This window comes from Gasterosteus aculeatus, chromosome 18 (genome assembly GCF_964276395.1).
Source record: "Gasterosteus aculeatus chromosome 18, fGasAcu3.hap1.1, whole genome shotgun sequence".
In the NCBI taxonomy this organism is placed as follows: Eukaryota; Metazoa; Chordata; class Actinopteri; order Perciformes; family Gasterosteidae; genus Gasterosteus; species Gasterosteus aculeatus.
Window position 1 is genome coordinate 2,387,309 of NC_135706.1, and position 16,466 is coordinate 2,403,774.

The following is a 16,466-nucleotide window of genomic DNA, read 5'->3' on the forward strand; positions in this document are numbered from 1 at the left end:
CCACATATCTGGAACAAAGTACCAGAATAATAAGAAATCCAGATTAAATACTTTTCTTTGCTGCTGCCTTTAATTAACCATTTCATTCTTAAATACCTTCTTAAAATTACCCTGCAATTTTTTTCTACTTTTACTTTTTTTAAATGTCTTTTTTAATCTTTTTAATGACTGTCTATTGATCCATCAATGTTCTTAACTGTCCGTAAATCTCCTTGCTTTATGTTTGGATGCTTTTAATGGTTTTATGTGAAGCACTTTGAAATGCCTTGTTGTTGACAATACTCAACAATAATTTCTGTCGTGGCAATTGAATGCATTGTACATCTTGAACATTGTTCATTCTGTACACATGACATCCATTGCAGTATTTCCATCCCTGGAGAAGGATCCTTCCTATGCCGTTCTCCCTACGGTTTCTTCCCATTGAAGCGTATGTTATTTATTGGGGAGTTGTTCCTGTGCTGATGTGAGGGTTTTCGGGACATGTCGCATGTGTACAGACTGTAAAGCCCTCTGGGCAGAATTTGTAATTCCCGATTTTGGCCTGTATAAAATAAAATGAATTATATTAAATTCTGACTACTTCAGTAGCAACGTATCAGAGTTGAAATCAATTTCACCAATGCCCTCAATTTTTTGCAATTTTGAAATCCACCTCAAGGATTGTGCTGTAGTGTCTGACTGAGTAATGAGGAGAGGCAAAGCTAAACTCAATTTGAGGGGAAGCGTCTGGCCAATAATAACCATTTACCAACAGTATGAGCAACGCATGCCAAAGCCAGCAACAGACAGCTGGTGCTCTCAATGCAACGTCTGAGGCATAACAGGAAAAGTCCATTTTATTGCCGCCATGACACATAGTGCCTGTAGGTAGGTTGAGGGCCTTTACAAATAGGAGATGAACCTTTCATTAATGTTTGACCCAAAAGTGGAACAGATAGCAGTGGTAACAGTTACTGAGAGGGCACCCGTTGGGATGTTGTGCATGCACAATACAACACACATACCCGCTGAAACTTTCCCAAGGTCCACTAATTTACGGGTAGCTGTGGTCACTTAAAACGTAATCATGCCCCTGATCATGTAGTTGAGGGCACAATCTTTTACCATTATCATTTTTTTTCACCAAGAAAATGTTACTTTTAATGCACCAAATTTGATTTGGTGGAAAATAGGGCAGAATGACATTTTGGGATAGAAAAAGGTTGCGAGGTAAGAGACGAGCCTGCTACTTAGTTCTGGTAGGCTTACTTCTTTCAAACTCTACATCCTCAGAGGGTTTTCATTTTTCAAACGGGTAGTCTTCATCTCCAAGCAACACTGACCCAGGTAACGTCCCTTCAGGAATTATATCAGATTGTGTTACACTTCCTTTTGGAGCCATATATCTTCGGTTACATAAGCAGCAGTACGTCCTAGGAAAATGTAAAAAAAGTTGATGTCCATATTAATGACCTCAATCAATAACTGTAACTTGTATGTGTACTTTTTACACCTTCAACTACAAAACATCTCAAATTTGTGAATGACTAATCAAAGAGTGAAACACAATAGAGTCATTATAAGCCTCTCAGTAATTCCCAAGCCTGGACCAGAAAAACAGCTGTTTAAACTTAAACTCCTCAAGCTGTGTGATGAGATGTCAACGGGGTGCAACTCTTTGTTTCTAACCAAAAAACGTTTGCATGAATAATATATGAGCAATCACTTTTTTTCAAGGCATCGTGTGTTTGTAGAATATTAGCTGACAAAGTATGTAAACAGGGCACTTGAATATCTATGTAGTACACTCGCACCTATAGCGCCATCTGTGGACAGGCAGTAGGCAACAGCCTGACTGTAATGTGAGGCTCATGAGGTCGATAGTGCTTTGAACTGGTGAGACACAAGGAAGAGGGAGGACGGGGGGGACGGGCGCGTGAAAAAGGACAACTGGAGTACTGAGGCAGACAGAGAGAAATTGAGTAGGACAAAGGCAGAGTGATGGAGCCCGAGACAGGAGACAGTCAGGGCGAGAATACACAGTGTACATAAAGAGAGGGAGAGAGTGGGACAGAGGGAGGGAGAAAAAACCCTTTCTGTGTGCACTGAAGAGATAGAGAGAGTAAGTTCTCAGTCCAAAGTCTTCATGCAGGAGATTTAGACTGAAGCAAAGGAGCTAACTTTAGCAGAGTACGTTAGCATATCATTAATAGCATTAATGCTAAATAAATAAAGACAGACATGCTCCCTTGGGCCCTAAATCTACAGCATTCAATCCCTTAACCTTCCGTTGTTCTTTTCTTTTGCCTCTTGAGTCACTCTTCTCTATTCTATTGTTCCTCCCACTTCATTGTTATCTCTGGCCACTGCACCTTGTACAGTGCATACGTACACACACACACACACACACACACACAACAGCAGAGACATTAATCAAACAGCACAGGGACTTGTGATAAGGAAAGTTTGGAATTATATACATCATGATGGTGGTTTTTCTCAATAACTTGTCATATCATAATTTATGGAACCTTGGTCACATGTACGTGTCTCAGAATCATCATTCTTATTTAATTACACGTTTCCATGGATATATGATTCACAGGATCGCTGCAGGGATACAATAATTCACACAAGTGGATACAAGTAGCTGTCAGTAAGATGAATAAAAGAAGCAATTTCTTGTTTTACCTTTGTCATTGGCACAGCACAATGCGTTATGCAAGGACAACAGGTCACGTGATCAAAATAGTGAATATCGGCAACTCAACCACATCGTAGCCGCTTTCATCGTAGTTGCTTTTCAGTCAATTAAAGTTCTAGAAGTCAAACCTGGTGATCATAATATGTAGTTTTCCTACAACTTACCAATGAAAGCACACACACACACACACACACACACACACACACACACACACACACCATGGCTTTGATAAATGAATAATGAGGTTATTCTCTGCAGGCTTGCAACACAGAGACCACTGCAATGGCCTCATTCAAATGGATCCAAATGTCGGGTCAAATTCACCAATCGTCTCCTTTTCAACAGACACACAAGTGTCACATCCAATTAGGAACACAGACTTCTGGGTCTATAAAGAAATGCATGCACGCCTCATCTTTACAGTTTATCATTAATATTTACTCTTTGCAAAAGACACTGAATAAACCATTGTAGGGCTTCCATCATTTCATATTAAAACAGCAAGTCAAGTGTGCTCGCACTCAGCCACCCTTCATGCAGCAGTGCATGTGGGCTCTCACCACCTGGAAAGCACCAGAGTCCCCTGACATTTACCTTTTCTCTCACACAGAAGAGCATTATGCACACATTTAATGAACGCACAAAATGAATGATTACCCAGTGGCAGCACCTGCGCAAACCCATCACGCACACACACACACACAAAACCTTTTCAAATGGAAATCAAGGGAGTGCTCTACCTTTGTTTCTACCTACAGTTTTTGAAGAAGAGAAAGGATCCAAAGAGATAAAAGAGGGAAGAGCGTCATCCGGAGCAGCATACCAGAAAAAGATGGCAAAAAGGTTTGGTAAGTTTCTGTTAGTCCGTCGTGAGCCTGTACAGTGCCAGCTCACACTTTCATGCAAAATGTTGCCAACCATGCAAAATGACGGAGGAATAAGAGAAGAGCAGCAGACAAATGACACTTCGCCTTTTTAGCAAGTTCCTTATTTGAGGTCACACGAGCAAGATTCCCTTCTCTCTTAGAGAAGGGAGCTGAAGCTTGTTGCTACTTGAGGGTCGAGCCGTAGTTTTCACTGGATATGGCTAGTTTTGTGAGAAAGGGGAAAGTTCAGCCGCAATTCATATAATAGCATTTTTAAACCGTTACCTCCAAAGGTCAGCAGTGTTAAGACATCTTAGTCAAGTTCAAAGCTGAACTCAGGGATTTGCACCAGAGATCTTGAAGATTCTATGGAAACTATTCCCACTTTTATGAATCCCGGAGCAGCAAGCCCAAAGACTCTTGGTAGTGAACAATACTGCAAAATACCAAACTACATTCAGTGATCTTTAACTCCTAATTAATTCATTATGAATTGAGGTGAAGGGGTAAATTTACACGTTTTCTGCATGTACCTCAGCTAACTGGGACACTTGTTGCTCCACGTTCGCCCCTCTCCATCTTCAGAACCCTTCATTGTCTTCTTTCTCCGAACTGTCTCCCCTAATTCCAGTGATTTCCTCCCCCACCCTCCTGCTTCTCATTGTCTCCCCTCCCTCACCCTGTCGCTGCAGAGGTCGAGTAGTAAAAGAGGAGCGTCACTGCGTGTTAGCTGTGGACCTGAACTAAACAGTGCACATTTATGTAACACACAGAAACCTGGGTGAAGCCAGGGTGAGGACACGGAGAGGCGATAGAAAGAGACAGACATAGGTGAGATGAGGAACATGCCATGCAGCCATGCAGCCATCGACGCACCCCCCCCTTCTCTGCAGCCACGACTAATGCACATGGACAGGTAGAGAAAGCAACACAGCGGAAAGATATGCCCCAACACCACGCCAGGTGGTGAGTGAACATAAAAACAGAACATCAACGCTCTAGAAAGACAAAGAACAGAATACCTTGCTCTGCCTTCAGGTGTGCGAGGCCTGCAGGAGGAAATAAATCAAACAAAGAGGGACAGAGAAAGTTTGAGAACAGCACGCCAATACTGCAGTCGTATTGTCAATAAACATGATTTGCATGATAGCAAACCATGGCGATCACACTAAAGGCAAAGCTTCCCCAAGTGCATCTGAAAGCTTTCTGTTGAAACAAACTAACAAAGACAGCAGCACAGTATGTGAATGTGAACTCGCTCTGCAGGTTGTTAACTGAGTGAATGTCAATTCGGAATTACATACCCTGATAAAGCACTGTGCATAAATGTGTAAACCTGTTTCTGATCAGGCTTTATTACTTCATAACATGAACTCTACCGACCCCTTGAGACTCACCTGGTTTTCTCTGGACTGCTGTGGAGTTGTCACAGGAAAGGAGAGAAAGCAGAGAGAAGTCTGCATTAACAACACACTCAAAAGTCATTTTGCATGTGGATCTAAACATGCAAACCATAGCACTCCTAAGAACTATGCTTCATGTAAGGACCAACGAGACGTCTCTTGACATGCCTGTTTAAAATAAGTACTCCAGTGAAAAACCCTGTGGAGAAGAACCCAAAACATTTCATCTGTCCCGTCCACTCGAGGAATCAGATCGACACCTTTCACATTTTGAATATTATAACATATCCTGCAGTTTGTATCACACAGAGGACCTCAAACACAGAAAAGAGACATAAATCCATGAGGAGTTATGGTGTTGTGAGGTTTGTGGATCTTGGTGTGCTTCTTCTCCTCCACTCCTCCCACTCCTTCTGACCCCGCCCACTTTGTTTGAATCGCTGACCCAGGTTCAACACGGCCCTTGTGGTCTCTCAGAGGAATGCTCACCGTGGGAATCCTGCGGTTCACAGTATGCCCATGCAAAAAAAATAAAATTAGCAACACATTTCCCTTCCCCTTGAGAGAAACCTCTTCCCAAGATGTGACGCACCTGGTGGGTCTGAAACCCACCCGTGTGAGTGACAGGTCACTCTGTAAAAGCAGCCTCGGTTGCATCAGTGTTTTTATGCTGAGCTTTTATGCAGCGTCCTTACTCATTAGTCTCAAACCCGCTGCTTTAGCCTAAAATGAATATTCATAGATTTCTGTAATCAGAGCGCTTTGGGAGTGTCACGGACTCACTAAATATTAAACAAATGTTAGTCAAGATAGACGACATTGGACAATTTATAGCGTCAGCTTTAATACATATGATGTCGGCCCAGGCTGGATATGACCGTTACCGCTCTGACAGCATTAAGTCCTTGAAAAAAAAACCCTCAACAGAAGACATATGTGTCTGAGACCGGGAGACAAATAATGTGTTTCTTTCCTCGCCTCCTTTGGGCGGTCCAAAATGGCTGCTACTTCTCCTTGCGTATGAGAAGGATGACATTGGGAGAGGAAACGGAAGGACAAAGCATGCAAGTGGGGGGATGGGAGACAGTGGCCAGCTGATGGACAGCAGCACCATAGCTGAAGACCGGGGGGGGGGACTCAGGACCCCTGAGCGCGTGCGCTTGAACGGGCATGTGTGCATGTTTTTTCTGACTATGCACACGCGTGTCCTCGATACGAGCGCTTCCATTGTGAGTGCATGTTTTGCGCGTTGCACGCGGATAAAGCCCCTTTTTCTTGATGCGACACCACCCAGAACAAACCAATTTGCTGTTGAGGACATGTGGTCCGAGCGTAATCCCCTGCTCTATTTTACCAGCAGCTTCGCCACTCAAATCCAAACATCATTTTCAGCTTGGGCACCAGACGCAAATGCCCTCTGCACTGGCAGCAGGCAAGTCCCTGCACTATTTTTTCCCTTTTTTCCCCCTGACCTAATTTTTCGAGAAAGATTATTGTAACTGTCATTTTTTCCCATGTCTGTTTATTAATCCCCAAAGCTAAGCCTGAAGGCACCATTTTAGCACTTGCTTAACAGTTTGCCTGCCATAGCCTCCAATTACCGGCCTTCCATCAAACCAGCAAATATTTTTGCAAGCGAACGGGTTGAACTGTTCATTACAAATGTAGGACGTGACGGATTATTCTACATATTCATTAAACTATCCATTGTAGCTCTTAATAACCTTCCCCGTATGCATGTCTTTTTGTAAGTGGAAAACCCTACGATATTCTAGAGACTTTATAATTTCCACAGTGATTTAATGGAATAGAATGTGGGATAATCTACATGAAATGTATTTACATTTGCGCAGGTAATAACGGGAACTGAACCAAGTTCATGCCTGAGAGTTATCCCGTCTGAGGGCCGGAGCGAACGCGGAGGATTTGCCTGGCAAAGTCGACTCGTGCCGAGCGCGAGTGGTGAGTGGTGTCTTAATTCAGCTCATTGCACTGACACAGTTCCTCACACTGATACGTCCTGATCCACGAGGGACGAGAGACTGAACATGTGTTTTATGGCCAACTGTTTGCGGTGCTAAGCTGCTAACCGAGCTGTTTCGTAATGAGAGTTTGCCCACCAAAAAGGTTGGGACCGTGTTGGAATGTGGATGGCTTTTAGCACGTTTGCCACAAACAGCCTTCATCCACCTCCACATTTTTTCCCCATTTCTCATCTCACATGTTAATTCGTCCCACTAGTTGTCTTCTAGGCCAGTGGGCTAGCGGGCTACTATTAGGAATGCAGCTGGCGAAGTGCTTCAAAGGGCCAGTTCGCTCAGTCAGTCAGCCATCTGCCCGTTTTAACAAGCTGCTCCCGGGCCTTGTTGCGTTTTGAGGTTGCCTGCACGCCTTTAAATGTTTCTGACCTGGGACATGCAAACCCTTGTAACACATAAATATTCACAGGTTTGACAGATTGCTTTCATTGCTAATTAATATACTGCATAATCACCAGTATGCCGACATGGACAGGTGTGCTCAGCAATTGTTGGTTTCCCCAAATGGGGAAAATGGGATTGTTCTGAATCTTTTGCTTGAGGGTAGCTTGGACAACAAGTATCATAACACCAGGCATGTGGCCATGGCAATAAAAGAAATCCTGCCCTTGTTTGCCATTAAAGAGTTTGAGTTTACAGCGGTGTTTGTGGAGGCATTTTTCAGGCAAATTAGCAATATCTGTTCTGATTGTTCTCCTAATTACGGTTCCCTGTCTCTGTGGCATAATCAACAACAATCAGCCACATCGGTTAATGGAGAGGCAGAGAGAGCAGCAGTCACATCAGCCGGGTAACGGACATCAGGACCCTTCCAATGTCACTTGAGAAGAAAAGAAGATGGAGGAAAGGTGTGCAGAAAGGATGGAAGGTGGGAGGGAAAGCCCACCAAAGAGCGGGGGGGGGGGGGGGGGGGGGCGTGTATTTGGTGAATTCCCTGGTCACACTTTCTGTGCCTGTGCCATAATATTAAAATATTCAATCTTTAGAAAGGATAAATGATATAATTGTGCCCCGTGTGTGTATGTGCATTTGTGTGCATGTGAAAGTAAGCATGGCTTGTGATTGTTCAGGGATGTTGCATTACACCCCTGTGGTCATTCCTAAGCAACGGGAATGCTAAGAGACACAACTATAAATGTAGATATAACGGTAAAAAGCAATTAAGAATTTCTTTCTTTTTGTGATTCTTAACATCTTGGTTGTTTGAACCAGAGGATGCCGTACCCCCCTGTCAGTTTTTTAGACCAATGCACTTTCTCCTCCTCGTCTTCATTGACTTTTCGACAGTAGACGTGAGTGAATGGGATCCAGCGGAGGGGGGGGGCAGGTCGAGTCCGTGCGCTTGACTGCTCTGCAACCAGCACATTGCGTGCTGCCCTGAATAATGCCACAGGCTAACGCTTGGGGTTTAAGCTCCAAACAGCTTTGTTTGAGCAGGAAATGATGAAACGTACTACGCAACCAAACACGTCACAACCTCCGCACGAAGATCTGAGAATGCTTATTCTAAAGGCACGCTATTGTGGTGGCAATTTGCAGAATGCTATGTGTGCTGGACACAGTTTTAAATAGCTTGCAAACAGTGCCATAGGATTCAGTGAGCATTCCTCTGATTTATAGCAAAATTGAGTCATTCCCTTGTCATATCAATTTGATTTCAACATGTAGGAAGTGGGTCGGCAGTGGAGGAAATTTTCTGTTCACACAAAGGTATCTTTTACAGTGCATACACGTGGAAAAAAAAGAGTTAAGCATGTAAGATTATAGTGAAATGTTGTATTCCAAGTTATTCTTGACTTCATTATGCTTTGAAAGATGCAGGATTTGACATCACGCAGCCCTTAACCCAAAGCAGGGCCAGGCAAAGTACAGCCCGGTATTGTAGAAGGAAAAATATCCTTGTATTTCCTGGGGAGAAAGAGGCAATTTGTGAAACTGTGTCCTGTATTCTATCACTGTCAATGGGCCGTGTGAGAGTATACATAAGTGTTCGCTGAGAAGAAAAACTGAGCATGCCTATATCTTGCTTCAGAGATAAAAGAGAACATTGTCATCACACTTCCGCAATAAGAGATGACCTTGGCACAGAAGCAGGGGGAAAATGGATGAAGTTGTCTCTCATCCCAACACTGTGTGTACCTTCAGGTCCCTGCACCATCTTGCACCAGCTGAATACATTAAATGGAGAAAAGAGAACTGAGTGTTGTAATTTTAGTCATATCAGCTAATACCGCATCCAGCACTTTCTCATCTAAAGTGAGAACTGTGAAGGCAAAGGAAATGCTGACCACTTCACCCTCAATTTAAGTCACACATAAAATACGAAGACATTCCAAGAGAAGCTTTCAGAGCAGCTACCCACAAAAAATTGACTGACTTTACTTGGATAAACTGCATTCAATGTTTCAAACACATGGTGGTATAGCTGCCCGTAATTTAAGCTGGAGAGTAAACTGCTACATTGCACAAAGCATTTCATAAATTAAGTTAAGGAAGTAAATGCATACAGCAAAATATGATGAGGCCCAAAGACCAACTTACCTGGGAAATTATGGATTTTCTTAATTATGGACACATTTTTACAAAAACGCAATATCAGGAGCTACTGTAAAAATGTGTATTGTACACCTTGAAGCAGAAATTGAACTTGCTGCTAAGTCAGGTACGTTTAAAATGAGTCCTTGTGAAAGATTTCTGATTAATAATGACATAGAAAGCTGTGGAGCCAGCCCTACCTTCAGTGCAGTATTGACCCACATATCCAGATCTGGAGCAGTCACAGTAGGGTTCTCCATCTGCCAAAGAGCAGATCCCGCCATTCTCACAGGGGTTCTCCGTGCAGAGACCCATCATCTCCAAGCGTACTTTCTGACTATTGATGAGCGTGGGCAGCTTACTCCCATAACTGAGGTCGGTGATAATTCCCTTGAATGGCGGTAGCTCACGGACAGAGGGCAGGGTGATGGCAGATGTGCGGATGTCCACCGGAAGCCCTCCCAGAAAGAGGTCACTAACGATCTTCATAAACCGCCGTTGGGGCCGCACCTCCTCCGTCTTGGTCTGGCCGTCCACGGCCAAGCCAGTCCGCAAATTGTGCCTGTTGATGGCAGCAAAGTGCCGGCGGCCGTCGTTGACCACCTTGTCAGAGGTGATGGTGGTCTCAGCACAGTCGATGCTGACGCGAAGCTGCAGCTTACCGTCTGACACAGCGAGCAGCAGAAAGTCACAGTAGCCGCCGTCGTCGAAGTAGAGCAGCAGGCCCTCCGATTGTGAGGTCTTGAACTGAAATGTCAGGTCACTTCTGGAGCTGGCGTCCCAGCGCAGGTAGCGAGCCCACTGACCTCCAGCGCCAGTGAACTCCAAACCTACGCTCAGGCCCAGCATGGTACCCAGCAGCGAGAAGAAAAACCCAGCTAGGCTGATGGGATTCATTGTAGAGAGTGACAGGATGCACCACAAGAGGGACAGAGCTCGGGAAAGATCCTCAAGAGTGATGATTACATCTGGTTCTGGGTGCTATTCAGGATTTATCTGCTGGATATTATGTCCCACATAGATCATTTTACAGTGAAATGCAGAATGCAATATCCGTTTTTTGCTATTGTTGATAACGGACAGAACGTAATATTCTCGGCCAAGTCTTTGCAGAGGTAAAGTGACTTTCCCACAGAGTGTACAGGTGACAGCGCTGAGGGGAAGGTCACAACCGTGTGTTCAGTCAGTGATTCAGAGCGGTGTCTTGTGAGTTTTCTTTCAGGCGACTTCCCGGATTGAAGCACACGACCGTCATGGTGGGTCCAGTCCTGTGCCCCATGCCGTGTCCTCCAGCTTCGAACGCACCTTTGACAGAACTGCAGAACAAAAGAAGATCACTTTAAGCAAATATGCCTACTTGTCCATTTCAATTGGCATGAGAAAGGTGCCACCTGCAAAGTGGCAAAGGGACCACAACCAATGGACTAATTATTGGAACCTAATGTTAACTCTAAAGTATTTTTTCGCAAATCTTAGCATGTACTAAGAGTAAGGAAGTAATTTCAAATCAACAGTTATCCGGAAAAGAATAGCGATAGTCGTGCGCGTGGGCAAAAAAAGTGTATAGAATTGTTCCTTTCATTTAAACAAAATCATGACAATGAGGCACAATCAACATCTTAGAGGAATATTAAGATTTAACTCCACGTGTGGCGAATGAATCCGACTAAATAACCTCTAATAATGCCCTTTAAAGGTTTACAAGCATATAATCTACCGATTAATAATTTCATTTGAAGATGAACTTGAATATTGGTTCCGAATTTTAATGCCTCTTAAATGAAGGCTTTAAAATTCTTCAAATGAAATGGTAGTTTTTTTGTAGGAAAACTAGTCGGTTGATGCTGATTCGGTATTGATTGGAAATCTATTGCGGTGAGCTGGAACATGTGTTGGGCGCTCAAAGGCAGGCTTGATATCTGTAAGGGTCTGCTGGGACCCTGATAAAAATGACTAATTATCCACAACCACTCTCTCTGTCCTTTGCAGGTCTTTGGGGATTACAATCATAAACAGCCATTCAGCGAGGATGGAACCGCTTCAAATACAGATCCCACCACTGACATTTTTCTATTTTCTTCTGTCGTTGAATCCATATTCTAATTATTTCCATCCACGAAACAGGGATGAAAGTAGTATTACTCACTGGCCTTTGCTTTGTACACCTGTACTCATTTACTTCTGTTTAAATTTGGTTAGCAGAGCCAGAAACTATTCCCGTTGAGAAACCTTACACTGTGTGTGTGTACTCTCCCAGCCTTTTGCCCTTGCAATAGTTTTGGCAGTGGGCTTCCCACTGGACAAACGCATTGTGCAATCATGACAGTAGCATAGAACCGTGCAACACAATAAGGCCTTTAGCCACCTGTCCTGAATAGTTAATATTGCTGCAGCAGGCAAGCTATTGAATTCCAGTAACAGATACCTATGCTAATGACCTCGTGTGCACACATGCGTGTCCGTGTGTGGGAGTGTGTGTGTGTGTGTGTGTCTCAGACAGCCCGAGGTTGCCTGGCTGGATCATTTCATCGCCTTTGTTTGAGGAGTGACTCTGTGAGACAGCACGGAGGTTAAGAGAGGTTGTGTGTGTGGTGAAAATAGACCTGAACGCAGCCGTGTCAGTCCAAACCACAAACTATAGAGCTGTGCTGTGTGTGAGGTCAATAAACAAAGCTTAGTATGTCCACGAAACCTGAGCCCGCAGTCTCCTATGAAAATGGCTCTGGCCTCCACTGAATTTACCCACCGTATTGTGTGCACGGCCTAACCGAGGAATCGGGTGTCACCGTGGGGCTTAATATGACAACGGCAACATGTTCACTCTAAGTCGGCTATGACGTTGGTCAATTTTCAATTACTTGACGTTTGACTCGAGTACATGGAATAGAGTAGGCTATACAACAATTGCACCTTCTCGCTAGCAAGTAGGCCAATGTGATAAAAAGTTAATATCCTGCAACCGATCCATTTCAATGAAAGGTCCCCTTAGCAGACCAAGCTGGAAGGTCCACGGGGATATTGTCGTCTGACCCTTCTTAAGTAACTTTAGCCTGACGTTACTTTTGATAAACTACCACAAATAAAGGTTTTGTTTTTCTTGGATAAATCAGGAAATTGACCACGTATTTCAAAAATCGAAAGGTACTTGGGAGCAGTAACCCTCGCTGACGGCAGCTCTTTGGCTTGGTAGGCGTAAGTGTGCTAGAATAAGCACATATTTTCCAGGGGATATAACTAACGTTACGCTTTAAATTATTAACTAGAGAAGGACATGAGGTGACCTGCACCGCCGTCACTGACTGTACATGAATAAATAAATAAATAAATAATGCATCGTTGCAGCCACGTTCTGCTGCGGGGGCCACCGGCGTGTTTTGTGACCCAGCCGGGCCCCCATCACGCACCGGAGACCCCTCTGTTCCCCGCGGGGGTCCCGGCAGACAGCAAACGTAACACGGCACGCGAGTGTATGAGACACGTGGAAGTGCGTCCGGAGCGGCTGGTCTGCTGCCAAGACAAAGTGAGGTTCGCGGACCGGCTGGTGCCTCTGTGGACCACCAAGCGGTCACCGCCAAAAACCACCTCATTTTATTTATGCAACTATTTCTCAAAATTATTGACAGCACATAAATCCCACAAACGGATGGTGCGTCGTGACGAATTAAAATAATTTGTTGCGTAAAGTGAGAGAGTGAATTAACATCTTAATACTTCCTTATGTAACTCACCCGATGAACATTGCAAACATCTGATTTTACTACGGAGAAATTGGAAATTCTTTCTGCCATAAGGCTTTAATAAGCAGTTCACAGCGTACAACATAAGGTATAAATAATATCACACTATATTAATGCATAGCATTGTAATGAATAAAAATCAAGTCAACTCGGACAGAAGCAAAATACATTCCTGCCCCGTTGGATCTTTCCATCCAGCGAGCTCTCACGAAAATTGTCAAACAGCCAACGTGTTGATTAGTTTGTTGAATATTTGAAATATTTAATAAAGTGCTGGAAAACGGAGTGTAAATGGGAGCAGAGGAACGAAGCGGCGGGCACTTTGCCTCCTGCTCCTCGCACGGTGTCAGTCCGCCTGCTGCTCGGGGCTTTAAAGCTGATGCCCGCAAAAGCAGTCGGAGTAATGTGACCAGGAGTCGTGTCTAAATTCGCCTTAAACCATTTGTACCAACCAAATATACGCAGTTGGAGCCAGGTTTAGTGTTGGAGCTCGGTCCGCATGAGAAGCGACTCGGCGAGCTGAAACTTTCACGCATTCACCTGATCGACTGTGTATTTGTCATAATTTCATCGCTGATTTGTCTCCGCGATGAGCTGTGCTGTCTGTCCACTAATCAGCACGCTGCTTTGTGGTTGGAGTGTTGAGAGCATCATCCAAACTAACCGGGCGAGCGTTTAATAAATCCACAACTCCACGATTCCACATCCGATTCACCGCGGGGATGGGATGGTAATATCTTGGAGAAAAACTTCAGAATTCCATAACATAAGTACATTCAGAGAACATCTAGTGGATGATGGATAAAATGGGATGGCAAAAAACATAACACGGATAGCTTTTCCGTGTTAATCGGCTCCTACCTTCTCGTGCAGAGAGACGATACCGGGCGGATGAAGCGATGAACGTGTGTATATGCAGAGAATTCCAACAATCCAGAGGGAAATTCCACCAAATAACCGTCGTATTATGAATTATAGTCTTCCCAAGGCGGCGACATGCTGATGCTGGTGATGAGAAGGTTATACCAATTGAAGCGCGGTGGAGGGAGAGGCGCTGGTCCTCCTTCCCGCGGCTCGGTGAACGCGCATCTCTCAGCCTGGCTCACTCAGCGCAGCTGATCCCCCGCGACCCCCCCGCACCCCCCACTCATGATTTCTCCCAGACTGACGCCCTGTGCCGCCTTCTTCACATTACTCTGAATAGTGGGGAAGTAATAATTTAAATTGGAGAGAGAGTGAATGGAAAACAGCACCCCGGGGAACACTATTGAATAGAAATCTCTTTCGTATTGTTAGTTGTTTAGATATAAAGCGTGTGTGTGTGTGTGTGCGTGTGTGTGTGTTTGCCGGTGAACTGCGGAGAAATTAGTAAAGCAGATTCCAAAAATGTCTAAAAGATTGGCTGAGGGAAAATGTGGTTGGTTTTTTTCTCTAATGAAGTAATAACCAACTCCAGATTAGTTGACATTGAGTTCAGCACCTTGGACAGCATCCCAGCAATGCTTTGCCAACATGCACCATTCCAGCTCCTTCAAAGGCTCAGCCCCCAACCGGCCTGCGTGTGTACAGCCAGGGACCTTCCCTCAGCCCAGAGCCCTGTCAGATGATCATTGCAAACATCAGCAGTGCTACACACTTACATTTAAATTCCCTGCCACTTGATTTAGCTGCATTTCCCATTATTGTCAGAGTTCCCCCCTCCAGACCCAGGTAAAGGCTGGTTTTGGTCTCCCTCTGGTGGATCTGGGAGAGGTTGGCCTCGCACGCACCTGTCTCAGCTCTGCAATCACGCACCTGCACCGGAGCCACAATCACCAGGGTATAAGAGGGAGAGCCTGACAACCGGCCGACGTCGGATCGTTACTCACGTCACGTATGTCGACCTCAGTCTTCGCGAGTCTCAGTGACCATCACCCAGTCAAGCCGAGAGCTGGCTGTTGTTCTCTTTTCATTCAGTGTTAATCCTGTTACTTACCCCTTGTCTCACCTCCTCGGTTACAGTGACACCGGTCTGGATTCCTGCACGTGGGAGGAGCACTGGGCACCGCGCACTGTCGAGGAGATCATCACCCGGGACCCCATCCTTCATCTGCACTCCTCACGCCCGCTCCTGCTGCACCTCCACAGTCGTGTCGATTAATAAACTGTTAAATTCACTCTCCTCCTGACGGCTGTGTCTGTCTGTTCTGCGTTTGGGTCCAGCCAAGTCCCCCACCTGACAGAACGATCCGACCAACTATGGACCCAGCAAACTTCGACACGGTACGTCAGGCGATCTCGTCCCAAGGAGCCATGTTGGGACAGCACCAGTCCTCCCTGCAGGGAATAATGGCCAGCCTGGACTCCCTGTCGAACAGTATCGCCGCGATCCAGGCGCACATCAGCGCACCACCCCAGCCTCCGGTTCCGAGCCCTTCTGAACCCGTTTCTGTGGTCATGTCCATGCCAGACCACGAGCCCCAGGTCCCCACGCCGGAGAGATATGACGGACACAGCGGCCGGTGCCGCTCGTTTCTGATACAGGTGGGACTGGTGTTCGAGCAACAGCCCCGCTCCTACCGGAGCGAGCGAGCCAAGATCTCCTACATTATTGGATTACTGCGCGGGGAGGCTTTGGAATGGGCATCTGCCGTTTGGGAGAAGCAGGGCGCAATCGCCCAATCATGTGAGTTATTCACCGCGGAGATGCGGAAGATTTTCGATCACCCCGTTCGGGGAAAGGACGCTTCAAAGCGATTGTTATCACTGCGGCAAGGGACACGCAGTGTCGCCGATTATAGCATAGAGTTCCGTATCCTAGCTGCGGAGAGTGGCTGGGATGAGGAGGCACTACAGGGGGTGTTCTACAACGGACTAAATGAGTGCGTTAAGGACAGTCTACTCTCCTACCCCGAGGTACAGGGACTGGAGGAGCTGATCTGTCTCACCACACGGATTAATAACCGTAATAGGGAGCGGAGGCGTGAGCAGGGCTCTGCACCAAGGGGATCGCCGTGCTCCAGAGTCGACACTCCTGAGAGGGTTACAGACCCTGAACCCATGCAACTGGGCCGTACCCAAATTTCGGAGGCGGAGCTTCTGCGCAGACGCACAACTAACTGCTGTCTCTATTGTGGCATGTCGGGTCACTTTCGCTCTCGTTGCCCATTAAAGGGGGGAAACGGCCCCGCTCACTGGAAGTAAGGAGGATTCTAGCGAGC

The 16,466-nt window shown here is 45.5% G+C and overlaps 1 protein-coding gene across 26 annotated transcripts in view; it reads right to left on the minus strand.

The window, feature by feature from the left end:
- nrxn3b (neurexin 3b) overlaps positions 1-14,411 on the minus strand; it is a 210,734-nt gene extending 196,323 nt beyond the window's left edge. For 21 of the 26 annotated variants that reach the window (XR_013453507.1, XR_013453505.1, XR_013453504.1 and 18 more), the window contains exons 1-4: positions 14,128-14,411; positions 9,730-10,845; positions 4,950-4,967; positions 4,575-4,601 (exon numbers count right to left, since the gene is read on the minus strand). Coding sequence is in view for 21 of the 26 variants with exons in the window: in XM_040160101.2 (XP_040016035.1) it covers positions 4,575-4,601; positions 4,950-4,967; positions 9,730-10,426 (742 nt within the window). In the remaining 5 variants the exon portion in view is untranslated. The remainder of the gene's footprint in view (positions 1-4,574; positions 4,602-4,949; positions 4,968-9,729; positions 10,846-14,127) is intronic. The other 5 variants (XM_078094043.1, XM_078094031.1, XM_078094042.1 and 2 more) reach the window with 1 other exon arrangement.
- Positions 14,412-16,466: the final 2,055 nt, after the last annotated feature.